This window comes from Condylura cristata, unplaced genomic scaffold (genome assembly GCF_000260355.1).
Source record: "Condylura cristata isolate star-nosed mole 26May11 unplaced genomic scaffold, ConCri1.0 scaffold00014, whole genome shotgun sequence".
In the NCBI taxonomy this organism is placed as follows: domain Eukaryota; kingdom Metazoa; phylum Chordata; class Mammalia; order Eulipotyphla; family Talpidae; genus Condylura; species Condylura cristata.
In genome coordinates, this window is record NW_004567115.1 from 674515 (window position 1) to 700461 (window position 25947).

Consider the following 25947-nt stretch of genomic DNA (forward strand, 5'->3'; position numbering starts at 1 on the left):
GGAAGTGGCTTCAGATTCTCATTGCTGTGCTTTAACCCGCTGCGCCACCAGGGAGGGCCTAAATGTAATTTTTTATAAATATAATTTTAATGATACAAACTAGCCCATTTTGTGGATATATTTTGGTACTTTAATATATCAAGGATGATCAACGAAGACTAGTGGTTTTGCCACAACTATGCAGTGACCATGTACAAGTTATTTAGTCTCTCTGGCTCATTTCCTCAAGTATAAAATTGGAATATTAGAATAGAATCATTTGTAGTTCTAATGTTATTTTCTGTTCAGTTTTGTTCAAGATAAAATGTGTTGATTAACCCATATTTCCAGGTGTTGTTGATGGTGATAGAAAAACAGTGCTTGCCTTCAAAATGGTTCACTTCTATTTGGTAGTGGGGTGTGTTGGGGGAGACTCACACATGATAAGAAAGGTGTTAGGGACCTTCACAGAAACTATGAGTACAAGGTGAGGCACCATCTTAGTCTGTTCAGTCTGTTATAACCAGATACTATCAATACAAATTGGTTGGCTTATAGATCACAGATATTTATTTGTCAGTGTTCTGTGGGCTAAAATTCCAAGATTAGAATCCTAACATGGTAGGTAGTATGTGGTTCTCTTCTGGGATTTAGACTTCTTGTGTCCTTACATGACAGAAAGGGCTGGTGGGCTCTGTGGGAACTTCTTTATAAGAGCTAATCCCATTCACCAATGCTCCACTCTTATAATTATCTGGGAAAGGTCCTCACCTGCTAATACCACCAAGTTGGGCAGTAAAATTCAAATATGTGAATTTTGAGTAGATACAATCTTTCAAACTGTAGCAAACATTGATTTCATACAGAGGATCAGAGGAAATTTCTGGAGGAAATCACACTAATCCTCAGTCTGACACAGAAGCACAAGTACGATTCCTTATGAATGCATAACAAGGAAATAAAAAAATGGCTTATCCTAAACTGCCAAATATAAACTATTTTACAGATGTGCTTCCTTCAGCTTCCCATGTGGCACCCAAAGAAACATTCACCTATGAATGGACTGTACCCAAGGAAGTGGGACCCACTTACAAAGACCCTGCCTGTTTATCTAAGATGTATTATTCTGCTGTGGATCCCACCAAAGATATATTCACAGGGCTTATTGGGCCAATGAAAATATGCAAGGAGGGAAGTTTACATGCAAATGGGAGACAGGTAAGCCAAACAGAGAACATTAAAATGATTTACTAATTTCTTTCAGTTATCATTATTACAAGGAAAATTTTATATTTGAGACCTCCAGGATTCTATACATAATCATAATGTTTATTATAATTTTTGCTGGTTTATAAGATTTATATTGTAATAAGATGTTCTAACTAGATTGATTGTTCCAAGAAGAATTGGAAGCAAGATTTTCCTTGGAATTCAATGTTTTTATGGTACAACTAGACTTTTAGACTTTCATAAATATCCTAAGTTTAAAAAAAAAAACTAATGATAAGTCATCTATCATTCACTGAGGAATATATTAATTCAATTATATTTTAGAAATGACTTTTTTAAAATTACATGACAGCTTATTTTTACATCCTTTGTGCCTTTTTCCATCCACATGGGTGAATTGGTGATAGAAGATAACTTTTAACCTAAAAATAATATAGCTCACTCCATCATTGATTTTTAACCTTAAAAAAAAATAACATGAACCTTTGAAAGATATAAACTCTTTTTAAATTCCTTTATCATAACTATCATGTCTTAAAATATGCATAATAATTCCTTAATATCATCAGTTATCCAATCACTGTTCACATTTCCCCAATTGTCTTTTATTTCATTTGTTGTTTGAATAGACAAGTAATACACACATTACAATCAATTAATATGTTACTCAGGATTATTTTCTTGTGTTTTTTTTCTGTTGCAAGAGTTATTCTGTTCAATGCAGATATGACTGCATTCATCAAGTCTCTTTCCATCTATTTCCTATAAATTGATGGCTAGATCATTAGGTTTGAGCTGATTCAGGTTAGATTTTTCTTTTAATTTTGCAAGATTACTTCCTATGTGGCACGTGGTATTTTTATCAGGGAGTATATAAAATATAATTGTGCCTCTATTGGAAATATTGTCAACCAACAATGACTATTCTAGAAGCACAAACCAATCAGGGGTTACATGGTGATTTTGTGACTGCATCATTGCTTATTTGTTTATTAACCAGTATACTTCTACACATGTATAGTATATTGGATTATTTGGTGACTGAGAGGTATGCAGTATATAAGGAAAACACAACTGCCTAATTAGATTCCTTTATAAATTTTCAAATCAGTATCTCTTTTTTAGAATACTACAAAGCTTCTTAATAACATCTATGTTTTGTAAGTACTCTTATGAAATCATAATTTAAGCATATTTGGCATGCTTCAATTCATTGTCATTAACCTTGTTAATATTCAAAGTAACATAATTTTGCCTCTGGGGACAGAGGGACTTATCAGATTGATTCCTTGAGGTTTATGTAAGGGGACTATAAAATCATTTATTAATTACACATGATAATATGATATGCATAGTTCGTTCCCATATATAATTTTATCTGGATATATACTTCATTTTAGACGTATTTCATAGGATTTGCCAATGATTAATAAACCATGACTCTGCTTGAGTGACCCTTTTAATGGTGAATTCCAAATCACAACACAGTAACTTTCAATTCAACTACACCAAAATTTCTGAAAATAATGACTTTTCTACCCAATCAGGTTGTAAGAAAATTTTTCAAATGATGCCTGGAATCACCCTGAAGGAATTCTAACTTTACAATGTTGAGGGAGTATACCAAGAAGACTTCAGAATAGACTAACTTTATAAGAACATTTTTACAAAGACACTATCATTCAGTGTCAAAATTCAGCTATTACCATTAGCAATCAATTTCACAATACAAAAAAAAAGGTATAAAAATACTTTAAAATCCTTTGTTGGAATACTTGATACTTTCCATGGATAGAAAATAACCTGTTATACAGCTAGTTACAAGCACAGTAGTGAATATTTTGCACATAAAGGAGTATTGTCTAAAATGTGTCTTCTTTGTAGTAGCTAGGCTTTAATTCCACTTTTCTTGGCTGAGTTCACAAATCTCTTGCCACCTGAAACTTTCCTATCACTTCTCTGATTGTCCTCTCCTGCTAAGCTTTATTTCTTGATGGACAATTAAAGCTTTCCACCACTGCCAAAGTTACTGCTGCTGGGCCAGAGCTTTTGCTGCCAACGTTCCCTCCTTCCATGGGCCCAAAATTTGAAGATCATTGCAGTTGCCAAAATCATTGTTCTTTCCACCACCTCCAAAATTGCTTCCATCACTGCCAAATCCTTTGCAGCCATCCCTAATGCTATCATATTTACCACTACCTGGGCTGCCACCAATGGGCTTGGCCTCTGAAGTTTCCTCCATGATCACAGTTATCATTCCAACCAAAGCCACCTTCATGACCACCAAAGTTTCCATAACTACTTCATCCACAAAGTACTAGCCATCTCTTACTTCATAGTTGTGGTAATTCACAATATGGTATTTCTAAGTAACAGTCTCCTCTGTGAAATCATTTGTCATCAAAGGTTACAAAAGCCAAGCCTCTTTTCTTGCCACTGCTTTCATCAGTTATGACTTCAATCACTTCAGTGTGCCCACAAAGCTCAAGATAATCTCTTACATGTTCTTCAGTGCCTTCTTTGATAATACCAACAACAATTAACACCAACAGTGACACCAGATCTTTGAGAATCTTCTCTTTCCACAGAGCTTTGTTTCCACAACTCTTCTGTCACCTTGTATGTCCTAGCATTCATGGCTGTGCCCACCAAATGTGAAAACCTCACATTTTTGTTTGAATGATTATTGTCTGTGTGCATGTACCGTTGTTTAAAATGTCTTCCCAGACACACATTGGTTAGTTCAGAACTTAAATTTCTGACAAAAATTTCCACACCTGTTCTAGCTCTTTGGAGACTCCAACTTACACATGATGGCTGTGGAAGAAAAGAATTTTTTAGTGCTTATTCAGCAGATACATGGGCAGAAAGGAACAGTCTAACCAGCCTATCTCAATTCTACTTTATACATGGTCTTAGGCTTTGAAATTTCTTTGACTTTTTATTATGACAAGCTATTTCATATTCATATTGCACAGTTTCTAAGCCAGACCTAGACTCAGAATTTCTCTTGCAAAATTCTTCATTCTTTTCAGTAAGATGTTACTTTTAGAACCACAATCCAGGCACTAGGGAAGTCATTACTATTGGGTTAATTATTGTTTCTAAGGCTTTGGGCCTGGAAAATTTTTTAAAGAAAAATTCATTAGTTTGTATTGATACTTTCTATTCAAATTCAGGTCAACATATTTTTATTTTATTTTTGTTTTCACTTAACCTCATTGTTCTTACATCTGTCCATTTAACTGTACTGAAAAACTTCTCAATAATAATGATATTTGCATTATTATCAGTAATTACATTACTGATATCATCCCACCATGTACAAACAATAGACTCAATTGAAATTATAACATTCCAATCAACAATAATATTGCTAAAAACAGTTTAAGATTTCTTTGTGGCCCTTTTTATCCTTAGAATAGGTAACACTGAGGATATTCAGTTTAATCACATATTTAAAATCACTTGCAATAATTCTTCTCTCTGTAATTTTGCTACCCAATGAATATAGATTTATTTTTTTCATTTTGCTTATTTTTAGGGATTGTTTTAAAAACTGTAATATTATAATTAGATAAAATATTACCTGGCTCCAACATCAAATCTACAAAAGTTTTTCATGGCTTAATGGCTTATTTCTTCTTAGACTATAATATCACACTATCTGGATGTGTCACAGATTTTTTATCCATCTACCTACTGAAGGACACCTTCATTACTTCTAAATTCTGACAATTATAAATAAAGCTACTATAAACATTCATGTATAAGTTTTTTGTGTGGACATAATTTTAATTCCTTTAGGAAAATACCAAGGAATATCTTCTAGACCGGATGACAGGAATATGTTTAGTTTTATAAGATATCACCAACTGCCCTACAAAATGGCTGTATTATTTTGCATTCCTATCAGGAATTAATGAGAGTTCCTGCACTCTACATCTTGCCAACATTTGGCACTGTCATTGTTCCAGATTTTGTTCATTCTAATAGGAGTGTAGTTGTATCTCATTGTTGTTTACATTTGCATTTCCCTAATGATATATAATGTAGACCATCTTTTCATATGCTTATTTGTCATTTATGTATCTTCGTTGGTGAAATGTTTGTTACAGTCTCTGCCCATTTGTTGTTTGTTCTCTTTGTTTTCTTATTGTTCAATTTTATTACTTTGGAAAACAATTCTTTATGCAGTGTTGCTTTTGTAAATATTTCTTCCTATCTGTGGCTTGACGTCTCATTCTCTTGACATCTTTAGTAGAGCATAATTTTTAATTGTAATGAAGTTAAATTTACTAACTCATTCTTTCATGGACTGTGCCCCTGGTGTCATATCTTAAAAGTTCTATCACCAAGGACATCTAGTTTTTTTCCTATGTTTTCTTTTAGCAGTTTTTATGATTTTGTGTTTCACATTTATATCCATTTTCTATTTTGAGGTTACTTGGTGAGAAGTGTGAGGTCTATACTAGATTCTTTTTTCTTGGGAGGGATGAGGGGGGAGTATGGATATCCTATTGATAGAGCATTATTTGTTGAAAACATTGTATTTTCTTCTGTCAGACATCAAATAACTATATTCATGTGGGTCTTCTCTGGACTTTCTGAAACCATATCTCCAAATAAATTTCAGAAGCAGTGTGTCAACAGCCACTAGTAATTTGCTGGGATTTTTATTGGATTGCTTTATATCTATAGATCAAGTTGCAAAAGATCGAAAACTTGCCAATATTGAGTCTATCCACAAATGTGTGAAATCCTTTTTAGACAGTTTTTTATTTCATTCATTAGAGTTTTGCAGTTTTTAAGTTCAAATTTTATGCATTCATTAATGACATTTAAGAAAGTGACTCATTTTTATATATTAACTTTATATTCTGCAAACTTGGTTTCATAGCTTATTAGTTACAGAAGATACTTTGTTGATTCTCTCAGATTTTCTACACAGATGATTGTGTCATATGTGAACAAAAATATATATCTTTATTTCTCTTTTTGTCTTATTAACCACAACTTTGAGTATGAAGCTAAGTAGAAGTGGTAAAAGAGTATGTTTTTGGCTTCTTGTACCTGATCTTAGTGACAAAGATTTGAATTTTTCATTTCATCATTAAGTAAATTGTTAGCTATAAGATTTTGTGTGTATTATTTATCAAATTGAGAAAAATTCTGTGTTCCTTGTATACTGAGAGTTTTTGTCACTAGTGATGTTGGTTTTGTCAAATACTTTTTCTCCATCTGTTGTTATAATGTGATTTTTTTTCTTTAACCTATTAATGTGATAGATTTCAGGTTTTCAATTTTTTTAAACTTTTTGGAAAGTTCTTTATTTTTTTGAAACTTTAAAAATATTTATTTGCAATAAATAAAATTATTTATTTATACCACTGTATATTATTTAGAGGAATAAGTTTGTATCTGAAATATGCATCACCACACCCCATCCATTTCAGAACATCCATATTAATTTATTTACTGCGTTCCTTCTCCACTTTGTTCCCATGCCTACCCTCCCTCTCTAGTGGCCTCAATGTGGTAATCATTTATGGATTTTTTTTTTTTTTGGTGTATTTCTCCCAGTTCCTTTGTTTCCTTCTCTATATTTCACATGAATAAAATCATTTAGTGTTTGTCTTTCGCTCTCTGATTTATTTCACCTAGCTCTATCTCTCCATATAATTGCAAATGGCAGAAGTTCATCTTTTTTTAAATAAATAGTATTCCATTGTGTATATGTATCACATCTTCTTAATCCAGTCATCTGTTACTGGAATTTATGTTTCTCCTAGCTTTTTATTGTAAATAGTGCTGCAATAAACATAGTTTATCTATCTCTTCAAAATAGTGTTTTTGCATTCTTTGGATAAATGCCAAAGAGTGGAATTAATAGATTAGATTGTGTGTGTGTATAAAATATTTATATATATATATGTATATATACATCCTTTTCTTCATACCCATGCCAATATTTATTTTTTCTTTTGTTTTTTGTTTGTTTTAATATGTGCCATTAACAGTGGAGTGAGGTGATATCTCATTGTGGCTTTGATTTTTGCTTCTCTAATGATAGTGATGCTGGACACTTCTTCATGTGCCTAGAAGCCATTTGTATGTAATCTTTGGAAAAGTGTTTATTTACCTCCTCTGCCCATTTCTTGATTATGTTCTTTGTTCTCTTTTATTGAATTGTATGAATTCTTTGTAGATCTTGGACAGTAGTTCTTTGTTGGATGTATGTTGTGCAAATGTTTCCTTCTATTCAGCAGGATGTCTGTGTCTGTTGCAGAGGATTTCACTGTACAGAGGATGTCAGTTTGATGTAGTCTCATTTGGTTATTTTTGTTTGTTTTTTTTCCATGCTGCTGGAAATGCATCCCCCTGAAGCAAATGTTATGGAGTGTCTTGATTATGTTTTCCTCTATGTATTTAGTGGATTCTGGTCTTACAACCAAGGCTTTAATCTATTTTCAGTTCATGCTGGGTGGGCATAGTGTGAGAATATGGTCTAGTTTGAATTTTCCACATATGGCTCTCCAGTTTTCCCAGTACAATTTATTGAAGAGACTTTCCTGTCTCCATGCATACTGTTAACTCCTTTATCTAAATTAACTGACCATGTAAATGTGTGTTTACTTCTGGGCTATCAACATTTCTTATAGGAGAGTTCCAGTGTTTACAAACTCCTTCTGCTTCTGTTTGTCTGCAAAGAGCCCTGTTTCTCTCTCATATCTAAAGGAGAGCCTTTCAGCATGTAAAATATTTCTAGCCACAGTTTTTATCTTTATTTATTTTGAATATGTCATTCTATTCTCTTTGCTGTTAGGATCTCCAAAGGTATTTCAGATATATGTCCAGTAGGAATGCCTTTTATTTTGCATTTTCATATTTATGTCCATTTATTATATGTTGACTGTACTCCTGGGACATAGTTTTTCATTTCTTCAGCTTCTTCAGTGTTAACTTTTTCTTCTGTGCAACTTCATCTTCCAGTTTACAGTCATCCCTTCTTCAGTAAGGATCATCGGCTAATCCCATCATGAGCTCCGTATGTTCGGTGACACATCTTGGGGGTTTTGTTCACCTGGATATGCTCAATGACCAGAGAGTACATCTGGATCCATAAATTCAGTATTACTCTGCATTCTTAAGCACATGTAGTAAAAATTCAGTACTCATGCAGGGTCATCAGCCCTGTGACCAGCCCCACTATTTGGCCTGGGCACCCCAACCAGATTCACCATAGAAATGGTGGAAGGACATACATTACTTGTATAGAGTGATATCTTTCAGATACTTGGTGGCTTTATAGATATGCATATGCATATCCTTGATAGTTTAGGCAGTTCCATAACTGCTTTAAAATGAATAAGAAGATTTAAGCCTCTTGATTTTCATGACTTTGCAGTGTTTTCTGGGGTCAAGAAAGTAGCAAAATATTTTTAAGGATCACCTAAAGCTGCTTATAGGAAGAACTTATGGGTTACTTTTACTGGTTATATGCTTATTTCCTTAACCAGTTCTCTGTTCCTTGCCTCTCTCTTCCCCTTTTGGGATACACATTTTTATGTTGGCTTTCTCAATGGTGTTACATAATTCGTGAATTTCTTTTTCCTTTTTTTTAACATCTGTTTCTCTCTCTTCTTCCACTAGGGTCCTTAGTGCATTATTTATCTTTAAGGTTATTGATTTGATCCACCATTGAAAAGTTATTCCCATAGCTTTTTTAAGAGTTCTTGATCTCTTTGCCTTTTAAGTTTTAATTATTTCTTATTGAATGCTTTAATTTCTATTATTGATTTTATGTCTGAGCTCATTGTTTTCCTGATCTTTTGTTATCTGTCTTTGATATTCTTTTATTAATTTTCTTCTATTTCTTTGCATTGCCTTTCTGAGTTTTTCTTCTACATGCTAGAGTTTCTTTATTATTATACTAGTTCTGAACATTCCCTATAGGGAAGTATAGTTTTCTATCTTTTTCTGTTTGGATTCTATAGAGTTGTTCTCACCTTGTGATGTTATACACTCTTGAAGTATTGCATTTCCACGTATCATATTTTTTGTCTTTCAATTTTGTTCTATTTTATTATTTTTAATGTTTTTAGTGGTAGCTTAAGGAGTTAAACTATTTTACTTTTTCTGCAGGTGGTTTGTTTGATTTTGTTTTGACCTTTGCTGTCTTTTGCATACTTTGGGATCTCTTTTGTAGTTACTGAGTCAGCAGGATGCAGGAGAGGCTTGGAAGTGTCCAGATATTAATATATATGAGTTGGAGTGGAGTGTTGGCTCCTATTTGAGGAACTTTCTATATCCCTCCTCTTTGGGGTTTGGGATGAGAGATTAAGCAGCCCCTGTGCTCCCAGTATTCCTAGTAATGTAAGCATTCTCCCAGAGCTCATGTGTTTTGAAGACTTAGGCTAAATGTCTTCTGAATGCTGAATCACTTTATAGATGAGATAGTATTTCTGCTTCCTTATTTATTTATTTTACCAGGGCCAGGGAGACAAGGAATGAGAATGTTTGTCCACATGGCAAGAGATTGTGTGAATTCCTGTTCCAGTTCACTCGATTGGTTATTTCTCTGCTTTGCAGAAATTCTTGAAGTTTCCATGAATGTAAATGACAGCTCCCCTGGTTTCTAGTATATTATTCCTTCCTATTTTAATTTTAATCTTTTTTTTGGACAGGAAAAATTTGTGTTGGCATGAAGGTAGGAAGAGCAAAGTTAGAACTTTTGTCACAATGTGAAGCTTACATTATCATGCTGAATGAAAGTTTACTACATAATAGTGAAAATTCTGGTTGTAAACTGGTGAATTTCATGAGTTCCATTTTACAAAGAAAAATGGACACTCAGTTCTTATCTTTACTTTGGTGCACAAATAGCATTGTGTACATGGAAGTCTTTCTGCTTTACTTACTCTCACTGTTTTGTTTTAATCTACAGAGAGATGTAGACAGGGAGTTCTATTTATTTCCTGCAGTGTTTGATGAGAATGAGAGTTTACTTCTAGATGATAATATTAGAATGTTTACAACTGACCCTGATCATGTGAATAAGGAAGATGAAGACTTTCAGGAATCTAACAAGATGCACTGTAAGTACTGTATCATCCATCAATCATGTCATTTCAGCATTATTCATGCAATAGTTTTAATAAAAGAACATTTTAATTGCTTTGCCCATTCATTTATGTTTTATAAATGGTTAAGCATGTTAGTGACCTTGGTAATATCATTATTTAATATATTTATCAATTACTCTTCATCTCTCTTAATTCAGAATAAAAAAAAATACAAGGTATGTCAATTAGATGCATGTTTCTTAAAATGTTCAATAGCCTTAGCATCATTTAGGACTTGTTAGAACTGTAAAGTCAACTGAATCAGAAACTTAGAGGAGGGGTCATCACCTTCACTTAACAGCCTTCCAGTTCATTTTGATATATGTTAAAGTTTAAGAAACACTGGGTTAGAAACTTTTCTCAACTATGTTTTAATAATAACAGGTTCATTTTATTATTTAATATAAAGAAAGTTATGATCTCTACCCTCAGTGACCTTCAGTGAACTTCCTTGACTGCACTTTAGAATTGATCCCCAAGCAGTTTTTAAAAACTGTTAATGTAGGCCCTCCCTGGTGGCACAGCTGGTTAAAGCACAGCACTAAGAAGCTTAAGCCATTTCCTCATGAGTTTGATCCCCGCCTGCCCCAAGGAGATCCACATGGCGGGGCAGACCTCTCCTGACCCACCCACTACTCCCCTCAGCAGTGTACTTCGTGGATCTGCCACTCTGTCCCTGGTGAATCCTCTCACCCTCCGCATCTCTGGCCTGTACCCCAGTTCTGTATGCATAAATAAATAAATCTTTTTTTAAAAAAAAACTGTTAATATATTAAAATTGCATTCTACATGCTCAACTCCAGAGCATTTAAACTATACCCTAAATGCTCAAATTCAGAGAGTTTAAGGTGTATTTTAAATGCTCAACTCCACTTAAAACCTAGCATGAGATTTGCTTTTTAGCTCCTATAAAATGCAGAAATGGTTTAGAGCTAGTGACTAATTATACAAAAATGCCCCTCCACATCACTAATGGAAATCACTTAAGAAAATCACTCTATCTAGAAGGAAATATATATAAATTTGGTTACCTGATGATGGGGTATTTTAAAGTTGGATTAATACTGGTAATATTGTCTACAATCTATAAAATATCCTTTTGGAAACTGCATTTTTAGTATTTTGAAGAATCAAGAATATTTTCTATTGAAAAAAGCAATTATTTTTCTATTGAAAAAAGAGCTATCTTCTTGCACATACCCCTGTTATTTAAGATGTAATATCTATCTAGAGAGCAAATGCATTCCCAGTCTACAGGCCCAGGGAAAAATCATTATTATCCATATATTTGGGTGTTCACAAGTATGTCTCCTGAGAAACTGAGAAGTGACTGAGTAGTGAGTTCCCCAGGGCCCTCACCTTTGAGAATGCTGCCTTTGTCTCTACTCCTTTCAGCTGGGGGTTACTCTGAAAGTGCTGCTGATATCCCTAACACATAGAGCAATTGGAAGGCCTGAGGTCTTCCAAAATTAAATGAACAGAGTTTGCTTCAGGAACTGGGAGATTGTCATGTAGAAGGACATAAGCCACTTTTAAAGTGTAATTTCTCAATTGTTATAGCCATGAATGGATTCATGTATGGAAATCAACCTGGTCTCAACATGTGCAAAGGAGATTCTGTCGTGTGGTACCTTTTCAGTGCTGGAAATGAGGCCGATATACATGGGATTTACTTTTCAGGACATACATATTTGTCAAGAGGAGAAAGGAGAGACACAGCAAATCTCTTCCCTCAAACAAGCCTTACACTCTTCATGCAGCCTGATACTGAAGGTATATTTCTTTCAAGTCAAATCTGTTCAATCATTTCGGGCAGCATTTGTTTAATCTGGTGTTGCTTGATAAATGCATATCTTCACTAACTTCCCAACTACCCTAAATCTATGGGTTAAATAATGTCAGGCAGGCCTTTAGGAGGGATGGCAGAGGGTGAGAAGAATGGGCTATGATTTCCCTCATTTCCACTCAGTAAAATTGTCAAGACATTCTCCTTTTAAATGATGGTTCTTTGAAAGGTAGCTGCAAATCTGACTAGAAAGGGAAAGACTGTAAAGACTGTCTGCATCTAAATGTTACATCATTTCTCTATATCCTAGATGTAATGTTTACTTATTGGGTATAGGAATTAAATGTCCTATGCCAGAACCCATGCAAATTTAGGGACACCTACATTCCTATGAATGAGTAAAAAAAAAAAAAAAAAAAAAAAAAAAAAAGAATTTTAACCAAAACAAGAAAGTGTTAACTTACTTCAGGCTTTATTTAGGTGTTTATTACACACTACAAAAGTCAAGTCCAGTGTCACCACTTCTCTTATTCATTAAATAAATGTAAATACAACTATAAACAAAAGAGAAAAGGTGTCTGCTGTCATGGAGCTGAAATTTTAACTCGGAGCAGACAAAAAGCAAGAATATTAACAAATATAATAAATAATTTATTAAGTGATTATAAGTACTCTGAAGAAAAAATAGGGCAGAGAACTGATGGGAGGAGGTGGGTAAAAATTCTTTGAGGAGGAGACAAAGGACTTTAAAATGAAAGGAAGATATGACTGACATGGATGTTTTGGGGAAACTGTTACAGGAATAGGAAACAGCAAGTTAGTGCAAAAGCCTGTGGCAGCCACATAGCTGACCTGTTCTAAAACAGCAAAGAGACCTCCCCATCAGGTATGGAAAGTCAGATGCTAAGATGATGGTTAGAACTTGGTGCTGATCTGGAGTAGGGGAGAGGTCATAGAAGGTGCCCAGCAAATGAGTGACCTGCTTATTTCCCCTTCCAGGGACCTATGACCTCGAGTGCCTCACAACTGACCACTATACAGGTGGCATGAAGCAAAAATACACTGTGAATCCATGCAGGCAACTGTCTGAGGCTTCAAAATCCTACCACCACGAGAGGACGTACTACATTGCTTCCGTAGAGGTGGAATGGGATTATTCTCCAAGCAGGGATTGGGAAAAGGAGTTACATCACTTACAAGAGCAAAAGTAATTATCCAAATGCTGATTCACATTTTTTTTTAGGTTTCTCTGTTGGAGAAGTAAGAATTGTGCAATGGTTTAGAAAAGCAGTTGCATTAAACAGTAACAAAAACAACAAAATATTCACTAGTTACCCTTCCTCATTAATTATGCTTTTCCTAAATTTCATAAAGGAAAACCACTCTTTACTCACATGATTTTTTTGTTCTCGTTCTTACTTTTTTTTTTTATTGGATTGTCTACTCACATTTGCATGTCCTTATCTTGTATTGTCAAGTTAAAACCAAAAAGAAAGTCTAGATTTCAGAGATAAAATATTATTTCCTTATCAACTATCTTCCTTCCCAAGATTATTAGTCTAGTAATAAGTTCACATTCTTAAAACTGTTATGAGGGAAAGAATATTTTAACTTTTTGAGAGCAGCAGAGCAGATATACTCTCTTTTTTAAGAACTGTCAGGAAAGTGTGGTTCAAACTTCAATTTAATATGTACATTGTAGAAATATGAAAAATACAGATGGATATAAGTAAAGGAACTTGATACTGCAGCATTGGAAATATTTCCTTTAGAGCAGTAACTGAAATACCTCTACTTAGATCTTTTTAACTATTCAAAGAACTGTCCCCTGGGCCTCACCATACACCCTCATGCACTGACCCTTCAGAGATATGATTTGAGGTCAGTATGGGGAGATGTTCAAATAGGGGGTGCATAACATGGCTGGCAACCTGTAGTTAAACTTAAGTTGGTTGATTAGTTTGACCACAGTGGCATGATTTTTGGTGCAGGGGAGTAAAGCTTTTTTTTTGAGTGATTGGGACAAATGCGTCAAAAAGTTACAGGAGCCACTAGGAGTCAATAGAAATGTTAGGTAAAGGGAGGTGCTGGGGAAATGGTCATTTCAGTGCCTAGGTCATTGCACTATTCAGAGAACACTTCACTGGAGCTAGCTAGACTCATAAAATTTTAGAGCTATAAGAAAATTTTAGATTATCTCATTAATATCTCACTTTAGGAGTATAGAAACTAACAATGAGTAATTTTTGCCAGTGGCAGAGTCAAGGCCAGAACCTAGATGTGTCCACTGTTAGTTAGATGCCCTTACTACAACACGTCTTTTTTTTTTTTTTTTTTAAGATTTTATTTTATTGTGCATACAGAACTGGGATACAGGCCAGAGATGAGGAGGGTGAGAGAATTCACCAGAGACAGAGTGGAGTGCAGAACAGGCAGATCAATGAAATACACTGCTGAAGGGAGCAGCGGGCGGGTCAGGAGAGGTCTGCCCCGCCATGTGGTCACCTCTGGGGCAGGCGGGAATCGAACTGATGAGGAAGCGGCCTTAGATTCTCAGTGCTGTGCTTTAACCCACTGCGCCACCAGGGAGGGCCCACATGTCTATTTTTAATGTTTTATTCTTATAGGATGGGAGTGACATTAAAAACTACCATAGTCATTTTAATAAATACCATTTTTATTCAAATTTAAAATTCAACTTCCACTTTTACCAAGATAAATACTAATCATGTGTGTGTGTGTGTGTGTGTGTGTGTGCAAGTGTTTCAAATGTATTTTTAGATAAGGAAGAATTTTACATTGGTTCAAAGTACAAGAAGGTTGTGTATCGGCAATACACTGATAGCACATTCAGTGTTCCAATGGAGAGAAAAGCTGAAGAAGAACATCTGGGAATTCTAGGTACTCTAACAGCTTCAGTTCTTCAAATGCAGGCTAGTGATGTGCTATGTATAATGATAATTCGTGACTATCAATTATTTTTTTCTGTTCATGTATCAATATCATTTTAGAAATTAAAAGTCAAACTTATTCACTAAAAACAAGTATCCTATACTTACTAAAAAATGTGACACATTTGGTGTTCATCAAATTGATGCATGTAGTTTTAATAAAATTCCCAGAAATTTTCTAATTAAAATGCTAATCAAATTGTTACATCCTCCCCAAAAAGAGCAGTTACTTGCTTTTAAAATTAAGATGTTAGTGATTACTTCCCAGGGAAAAAAAAGTTCATATAAAGAAGGAAAAAGAAAGAAAAAGTTCACAAGGCTGGGGAAAGCTGTCTTCAACTTTCAAGGATCACTTTAAGACAGAATGTATGACCAGTGAAGAGTGGTTAGAGGGGAGAAAAGGAAAAGGTAGCTCCATATTTTCAAAAGCACATTCAGTAGGTCTGGAGAAGCAAATGCTGAGGAGAGAGAACCAGTGCTCTTGACTTCTGCATGGGGGGAGAGGGGAGGAGGCGGGGTCACAGCTAATGAGGAGGGTGAGGCCCCACAGGAAACTTTCAGGCCAAACCCTTCCTAGGATTCTCAATGGGAACCCATGGTCTCAACCTTCAGAGGCAGCGATTGGTATTTTTTAATCTCAAATCCTCCAGCACTAGGTATAAATCAGAGTGTGCTGCAGCATGCAGCTTTGGGAGGCAGGAGATGTGGAGGCAGAAACAAATGCTGCTCGTATTGCTAAGTAAGAAAGCTATCTGATGCTTTTATGATGGAGTTAGACTTTCCTACTTGACAGGTATCTAAATTCCTCCTCTTTCTTACTCTTGCCAGGTCCACAACTTCATGCGAACGTTGGAGACCAAGTAAAAATTATCTTTAAAAACATGGCCACAAGACCCTACTCAATTCATGCCCATGGGGTGAAAACGGACAGTTCCACAGTCGCTCCAACTTTGCCAGGTACTTGAGAAAGCAACAGGGAAGACACAGTGTCATACACTTTTCACAGCAACATTCATTAGAGAGATGTGCCTTTCCAATGAGTATGCCTTGGGGATGTAAAGGAGGTGGTTAAGAGGGCCTGCAGGGTGATGTGTCTTTGTGTCTACACACACACACATTCTCTAGGAAAACTGTAAAGAAAGAAACAATCTGAGGCTACTGGCCATCTACAAATGCTCAAAGATGAGAAAAGAGATGATGTCTCCATACTCAGCTATAACACATGTAATGATTTATCTGCTGCATGAGTCTGGATGCTTCCACATGTTTCCCAAAATAGGGTCCTGAAGGGCAGAAGGTGGTGATTAGATTTTTAAATCCTACATTAGTATAATATCTGAAATGTACTGAGCTTGGTGTATTTTATTAAGACCCAGTAAGGGCCTTCCTGGTGGCCTGGGGATTAGGTCTCAGCACTATCATAATTCCAGCCAAAGTTCCCCGAGTTCTATCTCCACCAGGGAGCTAACTCATATATGACGGAGCAGACCTCTACTGTCTCGTCCAGTGCAATCCCTTAGCACTGTATTTCAGTAGATGTGCCTGTTTTGCTCCCCACTCTGTGTCTGGTGACTCTCTCACCCTCTGTACCTCTGGCCTAAACCCCAGATCTTCACTGCAAAAATAAAGAGAAAAAAAAAGTGTAAAAGCTGAAATAAAATACATAGGTATGTAACTTCTTTAATTAAAAAAATGCATTTCTTTCTTTTATATTAAAGTTGATGTCCAGAAAAGGACCATTTCTCAGTAAATTATCAATTTCCAAATATGTCAAATAGAAAAAAAAAGTAGTAGTTGTTCATTTTGGGCTCTGGAAGTAAAAAATACAATAGATAGATAGATAGATATCCCTGCCCTGGGCAACCTCACACTCCTCTGTCGGAGACCAGCTCCAACTTTTGAGGTGTCTGGAGGCAACATAGGCAGAACCCTAAGATGGGAAAGCGTAGGTGTGCGGAGTTTCCAAGAGGGGGGAGAGGAGCGGGCGCGAGGAAGATGGAATTGGGTGCAAATCTTCCTGCTCTGCCTTCAGCAGAGGTTTATTTTATACATTTCAAGCAGGCAGGGGGGTGACATTAGCATATGAAAGGGGTTGAGATCACAATCACCTTTTTTCTAAGAGTGGTCTGGGGTCGTTTTGACCTTTACTTGAAATTATAACATTCTAAAATCAATCAAGGTTAAAAAACAGGTACATAGGTGCACAAAGTTTAAGACTAATATTACTATAGTGAAGATTGATAAAAATAAAGTCCTTTAAACCTTACCTATTACTTGATGGTTTTTTCTACCTGAAACATCTTGGGAGGCAGGAAGAGGAAATTTCTTGCAAATCAAGTTTCCAAAAGTTCTTTTGAAGAAACTTGCTAAAAGATTTTAAGTGAGTTTCCTTGAGGTCTAGACAGTAGAAAGCATAATTTGCTCTGAATAGGAGACATGGGTGAATTTCCTTATCTAAAGACCAGATAGTAGAATCCTGAAAGACTAGCTAGAAGACTTTGTGGATTGCTTTGAGGTGTAGAAGGTAATAAAAAGCTTGACTAGCTCTAAAACAGGCAACCTGGATGAATTTCCATAACTAAAGACCAGACAGTAGGAAGTTTGAGTAATTCTTGTAGAAACTGAATAGAAGGCTAGGTGAGATAGTAGAATAAGATTTGGGTTTTCCTCCATCAGGCAGTGAGAGACTTTGCAGAAACTGCCCTTTTGCTTTTATTGATCAGCCAGGTGTCAAGTCACTTTTGACCAGAGGAATTTCTCACCCTGGTGCAGTGCTTGCTTGTCAGGGCAGACAAGCCTTATGAAGCTGAGGCAATCCAATTGTAAGCTGAAAGTTGCTCAGAATATTTTGATATTACGATTATACAAAAAAGGGAGGTCATAACATAAGTTAGCGTGGAAAGTCTGATTTTTCAGAGCAATTCCCCTCCATCCATACCGTATCTGACGACAGAGGTTGCATAGCTTGTGTCACTCCTCCAAGGGAAGGAAATTTATATTTACAAAATGTAAAAAGTGCTATGAAAAGTATTAAAGTGGATGAGAAAGTAAGGCAACTATTTTAGATAGGGTAGTTAGTCAGGAGGGCTTCTTTGAGGAGGTGACACGTGAAGATTCCTAAATTATGATCAGTAATGAACGACAAGGAGTTGTGGGGGGAAATATTCTAGGTCCTGGGCTTGCTGTGCATGAGAAACAGAGAGCAGGCAAGAGGCCAGAACAGAGCAGACAGGGGACAGAAAATGGCATGAATTTCAGAGAGACCAGAGTACTAAAAAATGTAAGAGTTTGAACTGGAGAATGATGATCTGATGAACACTTGTTAAGTATTCTGGCTAGTGTGTGGGTGTGACTATAGGGGGCTGAGGACAGAATCAAGGATAGTTAATGAACTACTGAATAATCTGAGTAAAACAATAGCAATATCTGGATCAGGGTGGAAGCAAACTAAAGTTCTGCTTCTTTTTTTGAAGGTGTTGCTAAGAGGACCTGCTGAAAGATTGGGCATTAGGGAATGTTAAGGAAGGAAGAGTCAAAATAGACTTCCAGGTTTGGAGTTTCAACCAGTAGCAGCATAGGAGGTGGGGAGAAAATTAGGAAATGTTTATTTTGTGGTTAGCAGAATGATGAGTATAGATGGTGGGAGAATACATTCAGGTGGTGAATCAGCACTTCATAAAATCTAGCTCTTGCTTTGAGAGTATCCTTCATGCACAAAGAATACTAGTGATATGTAGGTAGATCAGGGATAAAATAACGATTGCAGAGTGGCTGTGTTCAAGAGTCAAGTCTTCTAAGAAGCTGTATAGGAATCCCAGAGGTTACTAGCAGTGGAAATAGAGGTGGAGAAGACCCAGAACAGATGAAAGAGGAAAGGACTGCCACCTTCAAAGTGTTGCAGTTCAGGTCTGTGTGGGTGACAGAACAGGGTATGGTGACAGGATGCGATGTACTAGAAAGAGGTCATCATGACAGGTCAGCAACCCATGAGATCAAGAGAGAAAACTGCTCCAGAAATCGTGCAACACCTGAGGTAATAGTAAAAAAAGGAGAAAAGGAAAGACATGCTGAAGCTGAGGGAATCACACAGAATAATTCAGATACACAAACAGTGAAGATTGAGGGGAAAGCGTTAGTCACTAGGGGAAGAAAATCAATTGATTTTTCCAGTGTAGAGAAAAAATTGTATTGGGGCTAATCACTTTAAGCTGTTTACCTGTTGCAAAGTGTATCCAGACTGATATTGCAATTGCCAACTCCTGCATTTGTGAAATGGCATGTGTCCTGGCTAATTAAATAACACAGAATTTAGAAAAGTATGTCTTACTACTTTTTTTAATTGAAGTAATTTATAACATTATATAGGTTTCAGGTATACAGATGTACATCAACATCTATATAGACTATCATTCTCATCCCCCAAAATCTAAAATAAAAAATCACATAAAATTGACACCTTTTACTCAGTTTTCCACTTCTCTTCCCCCTTCCCTTTCTGGTGACTATTGTTTTTCCTTGTAGTCTAAGAATTTAACTAATTATCCTGACAGTCCCAGTACCTGGGTCACTGTTTACCAAGATTTAGTGTATATATATATAAAATACAGTCCAAATATAACTAGATATATTAATGTTTGATGAACTTAGGTGAAACTCACACTTACATATGGAAAATCCCAGAAAGATCTGGAGCTGGAACGGAGGACTCTGCTTGCATACCATGGGCTTACTATTCAACTGTGGACCGAGTGAAGGTAAATTTTAAATCACTTGTGTTTTGTAAAAATTCCCCCAAATAGACAAGCAATTAAATGAAGGTGGGTTTAAATGAAGATGGGTTAGAGTCTTCCTAAGGTTCAATTCTATATTATCATCCCAGGGAATTATGTTGCTCTACAACTCACTTTGTAGAATTCACTTTTTCATTTGTTTGTAAGGATACAGTTATAATGTGAATGCTGATTATGTGTAACACATACAGTGCTTAACACAGTGCTTTATTTCCCTTCACATATAAAAAAATACATTAAACTTAAAAAACTGAGGTACATTATTGAAGTATACATAATAAATGCTGATCTCGGCAGGCAATTACAGTAAATTCAGCCACTTTATTAAATAACTTAAAGCCAGCACTCAAGTAGAAGCCAGGAAATGTTCCAAGATTCTTTTCCAAATCTCTCCTCAGTGCCACACTGTATAACTTCCAATGGGACATGTCCACCATTAATAGCCCATTGGCACAGGGAAATTGGGATTTTCCCCATTTCCTATTGTAAGAAATAGCACAAAAACCAAAAAGTCAACTCATTTCTTCATGCTAGAACCTTAATGCTAGAACCCTGGACATGAAGTTTATGATGCCCCAGACTCACCCAGGTAATTCTCCTATTACAGACAACTCAGTACATTCCATATCTCCTTCTCCATAGGTCTCCAATCTCTTCCCTCTCCTTCCTTCCTTGACTTCACCAAAATTGGTTTCAAATGCAAATATGCTGCCATTCCTCACAACTTTTCAATGACTGCTGTGACACTTTCTCTATGACTGCCTATAAGAGAAAATCAAAATTTCCTGAACAATATACAGTACAAAAGCCAAACCAAATTTCCCATGAACCTAAGCCACTTATACTATTCTTCCTCTGTGCCCACTAGCACTTTATGTATCAGGGCAAGTGGTTCATCTCCTCTATTTTACCTACTGAACCAAGTTCCTGGAGAACAGGAACCTGGTTTGCTCCATCTATGGGTTTCTAGTAACTAGCATGGTGCAAATCAACAATGTTCATTCTGAGTTTTTTAAAATTGCTGCTCTTTAAACTGAGCCATCTGGCCTCTGTGCATATTTCTGTTACTTTAAAATTACCCACCCATAGGACCTACCTATATTCACTGCTGTTCAAGTTAACTACTCGCTAACAAGTTGTTAACTACTCGGTGGCAAGTTGTTACTTGTTACTGCTTTGGCAGCACAATAGGCAATGTCTACTGCTTAAATCAGTCTCTCAAAAATTCCTGAGGTTATAGACAATGAGGGCAAAGTTCTCTGAAATGTGTCACCAAGATGACTGAAATTTTTGCTTGTTTCCAGGATCTCTATAGTGGATTAATTGGCCCACTGATTGTTTGTCGGAAACATTACATGAAAGTTTACAATCCCATAAAGAAACTGGAATTTTCCCTTCTGTTTTTAGTTTTTGATGAGAATGAATCTTGGTACTTAGATGACAACATCAAAACATATTCTGATCACCCTGAGAAAGTAAACAAAGATGATGAAGAATTCATAGAAAGCAATAAAATGCATGGTATGCCACATTTTTTTTTAAGCCTAGTTTTATCCTATTCTTTAAAATTACACTGGAGACACAATTTGCTTCATTTTATAATAAACTACATGTGCCTCATTTTGTATGAGGTAGAACTTTGTTCAAAGCAAAAAGGGAGACTATGTTCAAAATTGTCTGCTAACTTCTGTCCCAATTTCCTTAAACCTTGCACCCTGTCCAGTCAAAACTCCTTGGAAATTTCCTTGATTTGACTTCTCAGTTGACCTCCTTTGTTACTCCCTTTCTTGCCCTTTAAATTAGAATTAAGTCTGTGTTTACTAGAAAAGCAAGATATTGTTGACCTTGAAGAATCCATTTCTCCCAACTGCAGTACCTCAAAAAAATCAGTTACCTCAAAAAAATCTCATTCATTTACACAGTAATCATATTTCCTGTGAAACAGTTATGAAAGGTATTATAAAGTATCATGTGTCCACAGCTATTAATGGAAGAGTTTTTGGGAATCTACAAGGCCTCACAATGCACGTGGGTGATCAAGTCAACTGGTATCTGATGGGAATGGGCAATGAAGTAGACTTGCACACTGTACATTTCCATGGCCATACCTTCAATTACCAGGTAAGCGCCACCTATGGTGGTTATTATTAATCTATGTGATCCCTTTTTAATACAAATAAAAAACACTTCCTCAGGGACACAGGAGAAATTGAAAGTTTGAAAAGACAACCAAGTTACTTTCTAAGAGATGACACCCAGTGATTTCAATTGATATTACACTGACTTTTTTGTTACACCTTGGATTATTCTATGGATTTGTAGCTTTTACTGCATTTTTCATGAGCTCTGCTCACATATTCCTAGGTGAGGTTTTGAATGGGGTTGTTAGGAGAAATGTAGAATGTTCACATAATGATGGCTCAAAGTGTAGACATTATGAGAACTTTTGCATGTTCTAAGTAACTTTTGGATACTAAATGAACAGAAGTAAACAAGATTATCCAATTGTCTTCAAGACACTGCTTGGCACCTAGACCTCAACCATGCCTTCACTTCTCAAACCATGATGATTTCAGCAGGAATTAATAGGAATTATACCCTCTTGAACATGTTTTCTACTTTCAATACAAAATTGAGAAGCTACTTAAGAAAGCATATTGCTGGAGATGATTTTATTGTCCATATTTTGTTTTAAAAAAGATGTGCTTTTCTTAGTGGACTTTCAATTCTATTCCTGTAGAAATATCTTCCCAATAGTTTGTCTAGTCAAAATCTTCCTGAAATGCCTCTACTTTGAGTTTTCAACTGACCTCTTTTGTTGCTTCCTTCCTTTCCCTCAAGTTTCAGTGATAAACTAATCAAGGATAAATTCAGCAAGTGAGGCTAGAAATTAAAGGGGGCCACAGGTAAGCTCCTTTGTGTAACTCAGATGCTCTGAAAGAGAAGCAAACCAAAGTGAGGACATAAGTCAAAGTGTAAGGGTAACAGATGACCCTGATTGCTAAAGTCACTCTTGCCACATCTTTCCTCCATGCCTACTCGATAGCTCAGAGGGCAAAGTTCAGCAGGAAAACACGGGTCACACTGTTTATATTAAACATGGAAAAATGCAAGGTCTCATATTTTTTTATACAGATCAATTTTTTTCATATCCATGAACTTGCCAGTGAAATGCTTGATGAACTCTCACATATACTAAACATTATATAATATGCATTCTATTTGTCATTTTTCTAATTAGCACATGGGCGTTTATAGTTCTGATGTTTTTGACATTTTCCCTGGGACATTCCAAACCATACAAATGTTCCCGAGAGAACCTGGAATCTGGTTACTCCACTGTCATGTGACCGACCACATTCATGCTGGAATGGAAACTACTTACAGTGTTCTGCCTAGTAAAGGTAATTCCCACTGAGCAATTCTAGAAATCACTACTAATATAATTAAGATGTACTAGTTTACTTAAATATATATATGCACTATCTCCTCAATATGAGGCATTTGTGAATTTAATGTAGATTTCTTTCCTCATTCCAAACAAGACTTTTTATTAATACTGCTCTTTTTCTGACAGCTAGTATTAATAATAACACCAATAGTTTGCAAGCTAATACAAATAGCACCAATTTGATGTTATTATACCTAACACAGTAAAAAGGGCTAGTTTTACTATAAAGGAATAACCATGACTCAGAAGACAAAGAGAATATCAGGTCTTTCTTAATAGAAATGTTATTTTCTAGGTAGTACCCAGTATACAAGAAAGCTCCCAGACCCCCAAACAAATGTAATTTCAAATAGGCAATCAGGCAAAACAGGGTCTTCCTGTGCTTCTGAGGGGAGAGGAGACATTAATGGTTATTGTCTTAGTCCATTTTTGATGCTGTAACAAAATACCAGACTCGTATTTTGAAAAACTATGGAAGAACCTAATGTTATTTTCAGTTCTAGAAGCTGGTAGTCTGAGATTGCTGTACCAGCATGGTAGGGAAGTGCCCTTTTCTGGGTTGCCAAGACACTAGCTTCAGAGGGTAGAAGGGACTGATTAGCTCTCTGGAGTCTCTAAGAAATATCCCACTAGTCTCATGACCTAGTCACTTTCCAAAATTACCACCTCTTAATCCTAATACCATCACCTTGAGCTTTCAACAGATGAGTGGGGGCAGGGGACAAGCACATTTGGCCCACAGCAAAGACCCAGAAAAAAAAAGTCCCACATACCCCAGCACTCCTCTTCCCTTGTGGGCATATGCATGAACATGAGCATGCAAAAAACACAAAATAATGAACCCTCTGATGAAATATGATACATGAAGAGTGAGACTCCTGTCTTATGGTTTCGGGTTTCACTCTTTCCTGGGTATTCTGCATTCAGTTTCACTGATATTGGCAATGACAATATCCAAGATAGGGCAGTAATATAAAGACAGCAACACCTGTGTTTCCTCCTCAAATAGGCATAAAAAGTAAATGAATGAAATATAAACACATACATTTCAAAATTAAAAATCACCAAATAAACAACCATTAGTGAAGATGAAAAGTCTTAAATTCTGCCTCTGGGTCTTGCATTAATACTAACATGAACCACTTCTAAGTCTCTTTACTACAAAACAATGGGACTGAGAGCACCCAACACTACAGACTCCAGCAGCTACAGAAAGAAACCACTGACTGAGCTTAAATTCAGGAACTGTTGAACAAGGTGAAGAGTCAGAGACAAAAAAGGAGACATTAGTGGTTATATTAGCACACAAATAAATTACACAAATAAAAGGACAGTCCTGCTCAGAAAAATAATTACAAGTGAAGGACTACTAGGTAGGCAATCTGCATACACCTGATGGGCAGAGCATGCTGTACAGGCTGCTCCCACACAGACGATGAAAAGATTCCTTGGGTATCTGAGTATAGAGAGAGTAGAGAGAGATGATAGTTTGATTCAGGAAAGAGAGATTATTTTTAAAACATGGAGAAAATTATAGAACAAATACAAATGTGAAGGGAAAACTCATGATGAAAAAAAGAGATTAAAGTGTGGCAACAGAAAAGAACAAAAATAGAGCAATGTACAAAAAGGAGAGTACATAGAAAAATGGGAAGAAACATTTACTAGTCTGAATTATCTTTAAGTAAAGGATTGATGCAACTTTGGGCAAGTTTACATGAATTTTCAGTTTGTTTTTTTTAAGATTTATTTATGCATACAGAACTGGGGTGCAGGCCAGAGGTGCAGAGGCAGTGAGAGGATTCACCAGAGACAGAGTGGGGAGCAGAACAGGCAGATCATAGAAGTACACTGCTGAGAGGAGCAGTGGGTGGGTCAGGAGAGGTCTGCCACGCCATGTGGATCACCTCCAAGGTTGGGAATCAAACTCGTGTTTAAGTGGCTTTTGCTTCTTAGTACTGTGCTTTAACCCTCTGTGCCCCAGGGAGAGCCCAAATTTTGAGTTTTGTCATGTGGCTACCATGACAGACAAAGAGTATAAGAGGTTAGAATGAAGGGTTCACCTATCATACACCAGAGGGCAATTTTTCTACAAAGAAAAATAAATCATTAGAAAAGAATGATGGATATGGTGTCAGACTTAATGTTATACTTCATTTCCCCAACCAGAGGAAGCATGGTAGACCTATGTGGTTTGTAGACTGCCAACATTTCTGATAGGCAACATTTTGGGACAATTTGTAGGAAAAGTTTGCTTTAAGTTCCTTATAGGCAGAGTCTAAATAGTCTCTATTTCTACCAAGTACCCAAACTCAATATAATAATTCTCTGCAGGTAAATTTCTGAGCATTTAGTTGTGCCAGCAGAGTCCTAAGAGGGCCCATTGGAGGGCTGGAGACTTTTTATTATATCCTCAAAGGGTAGGAGGAACAAGCTAGCTCTCTATGTCCTCTTTTTATAAGGGTGTTAATCTCACCGATAAGGGTTCCCAGTCTTATGCCCTCTTCACTTTCCACCATCACCTCCTAAATACCATCAGTTTGGGCATTAGATTTTCAGTATATGAACTGGGACACTTGGGAGGTGGGGGAGAGAATACTAAATATTGGGCAATTTTTTAAATAAGATTCTCATA

The 25947-nt window shown here is 36.2% G+C and overlaps 1 protein-coding gene across 3 annotated transcripts in view; it reads left to right on the forward strand.

Moving 5' to 3' along the window:
• LOC101620700 (ceruloplasmin) overlaps nt 1–25947 on the forward strand; it is a 61024-nt gene that overhangs the window by 22731 nt on the left and 12346 nt on the right. For all 3 annotated transcript variants that reach the window (XM_012724931.1, XM_012724930.1, XM_012724932.1), the window contains exons 9-18: nt 986–1197; nt 10157–10307; nt 11895–12107; nt 13120–13327; nt 14882–15021; nt 15900–16028; nt 19719–19825; nt 21166–21382; nt 21843–21982; nt 23103–23265. In XM_012724931.1, coding sequence (XP_012580385.1) covers nt 986–1197; nt 10157–10307; nt 11895–12107; nt 13120–13327; nt 14882–15021; nt 15900–16028; nt 19719–19825; nt 21166–21382; nt 21843–21982; nt 23103–23265 — 1680 coding nt within the window. The remainder of the gene's footprint in view (nt 1–985; nt 1198–10156; nt 10308–11894; nt 12108–13119; nt 13328–14881; nt 15022–15899; nt 16029–19718; nt 19826–21165; nt 21383–21842; nt 21983–23102; nt 23266–25947) is intronic.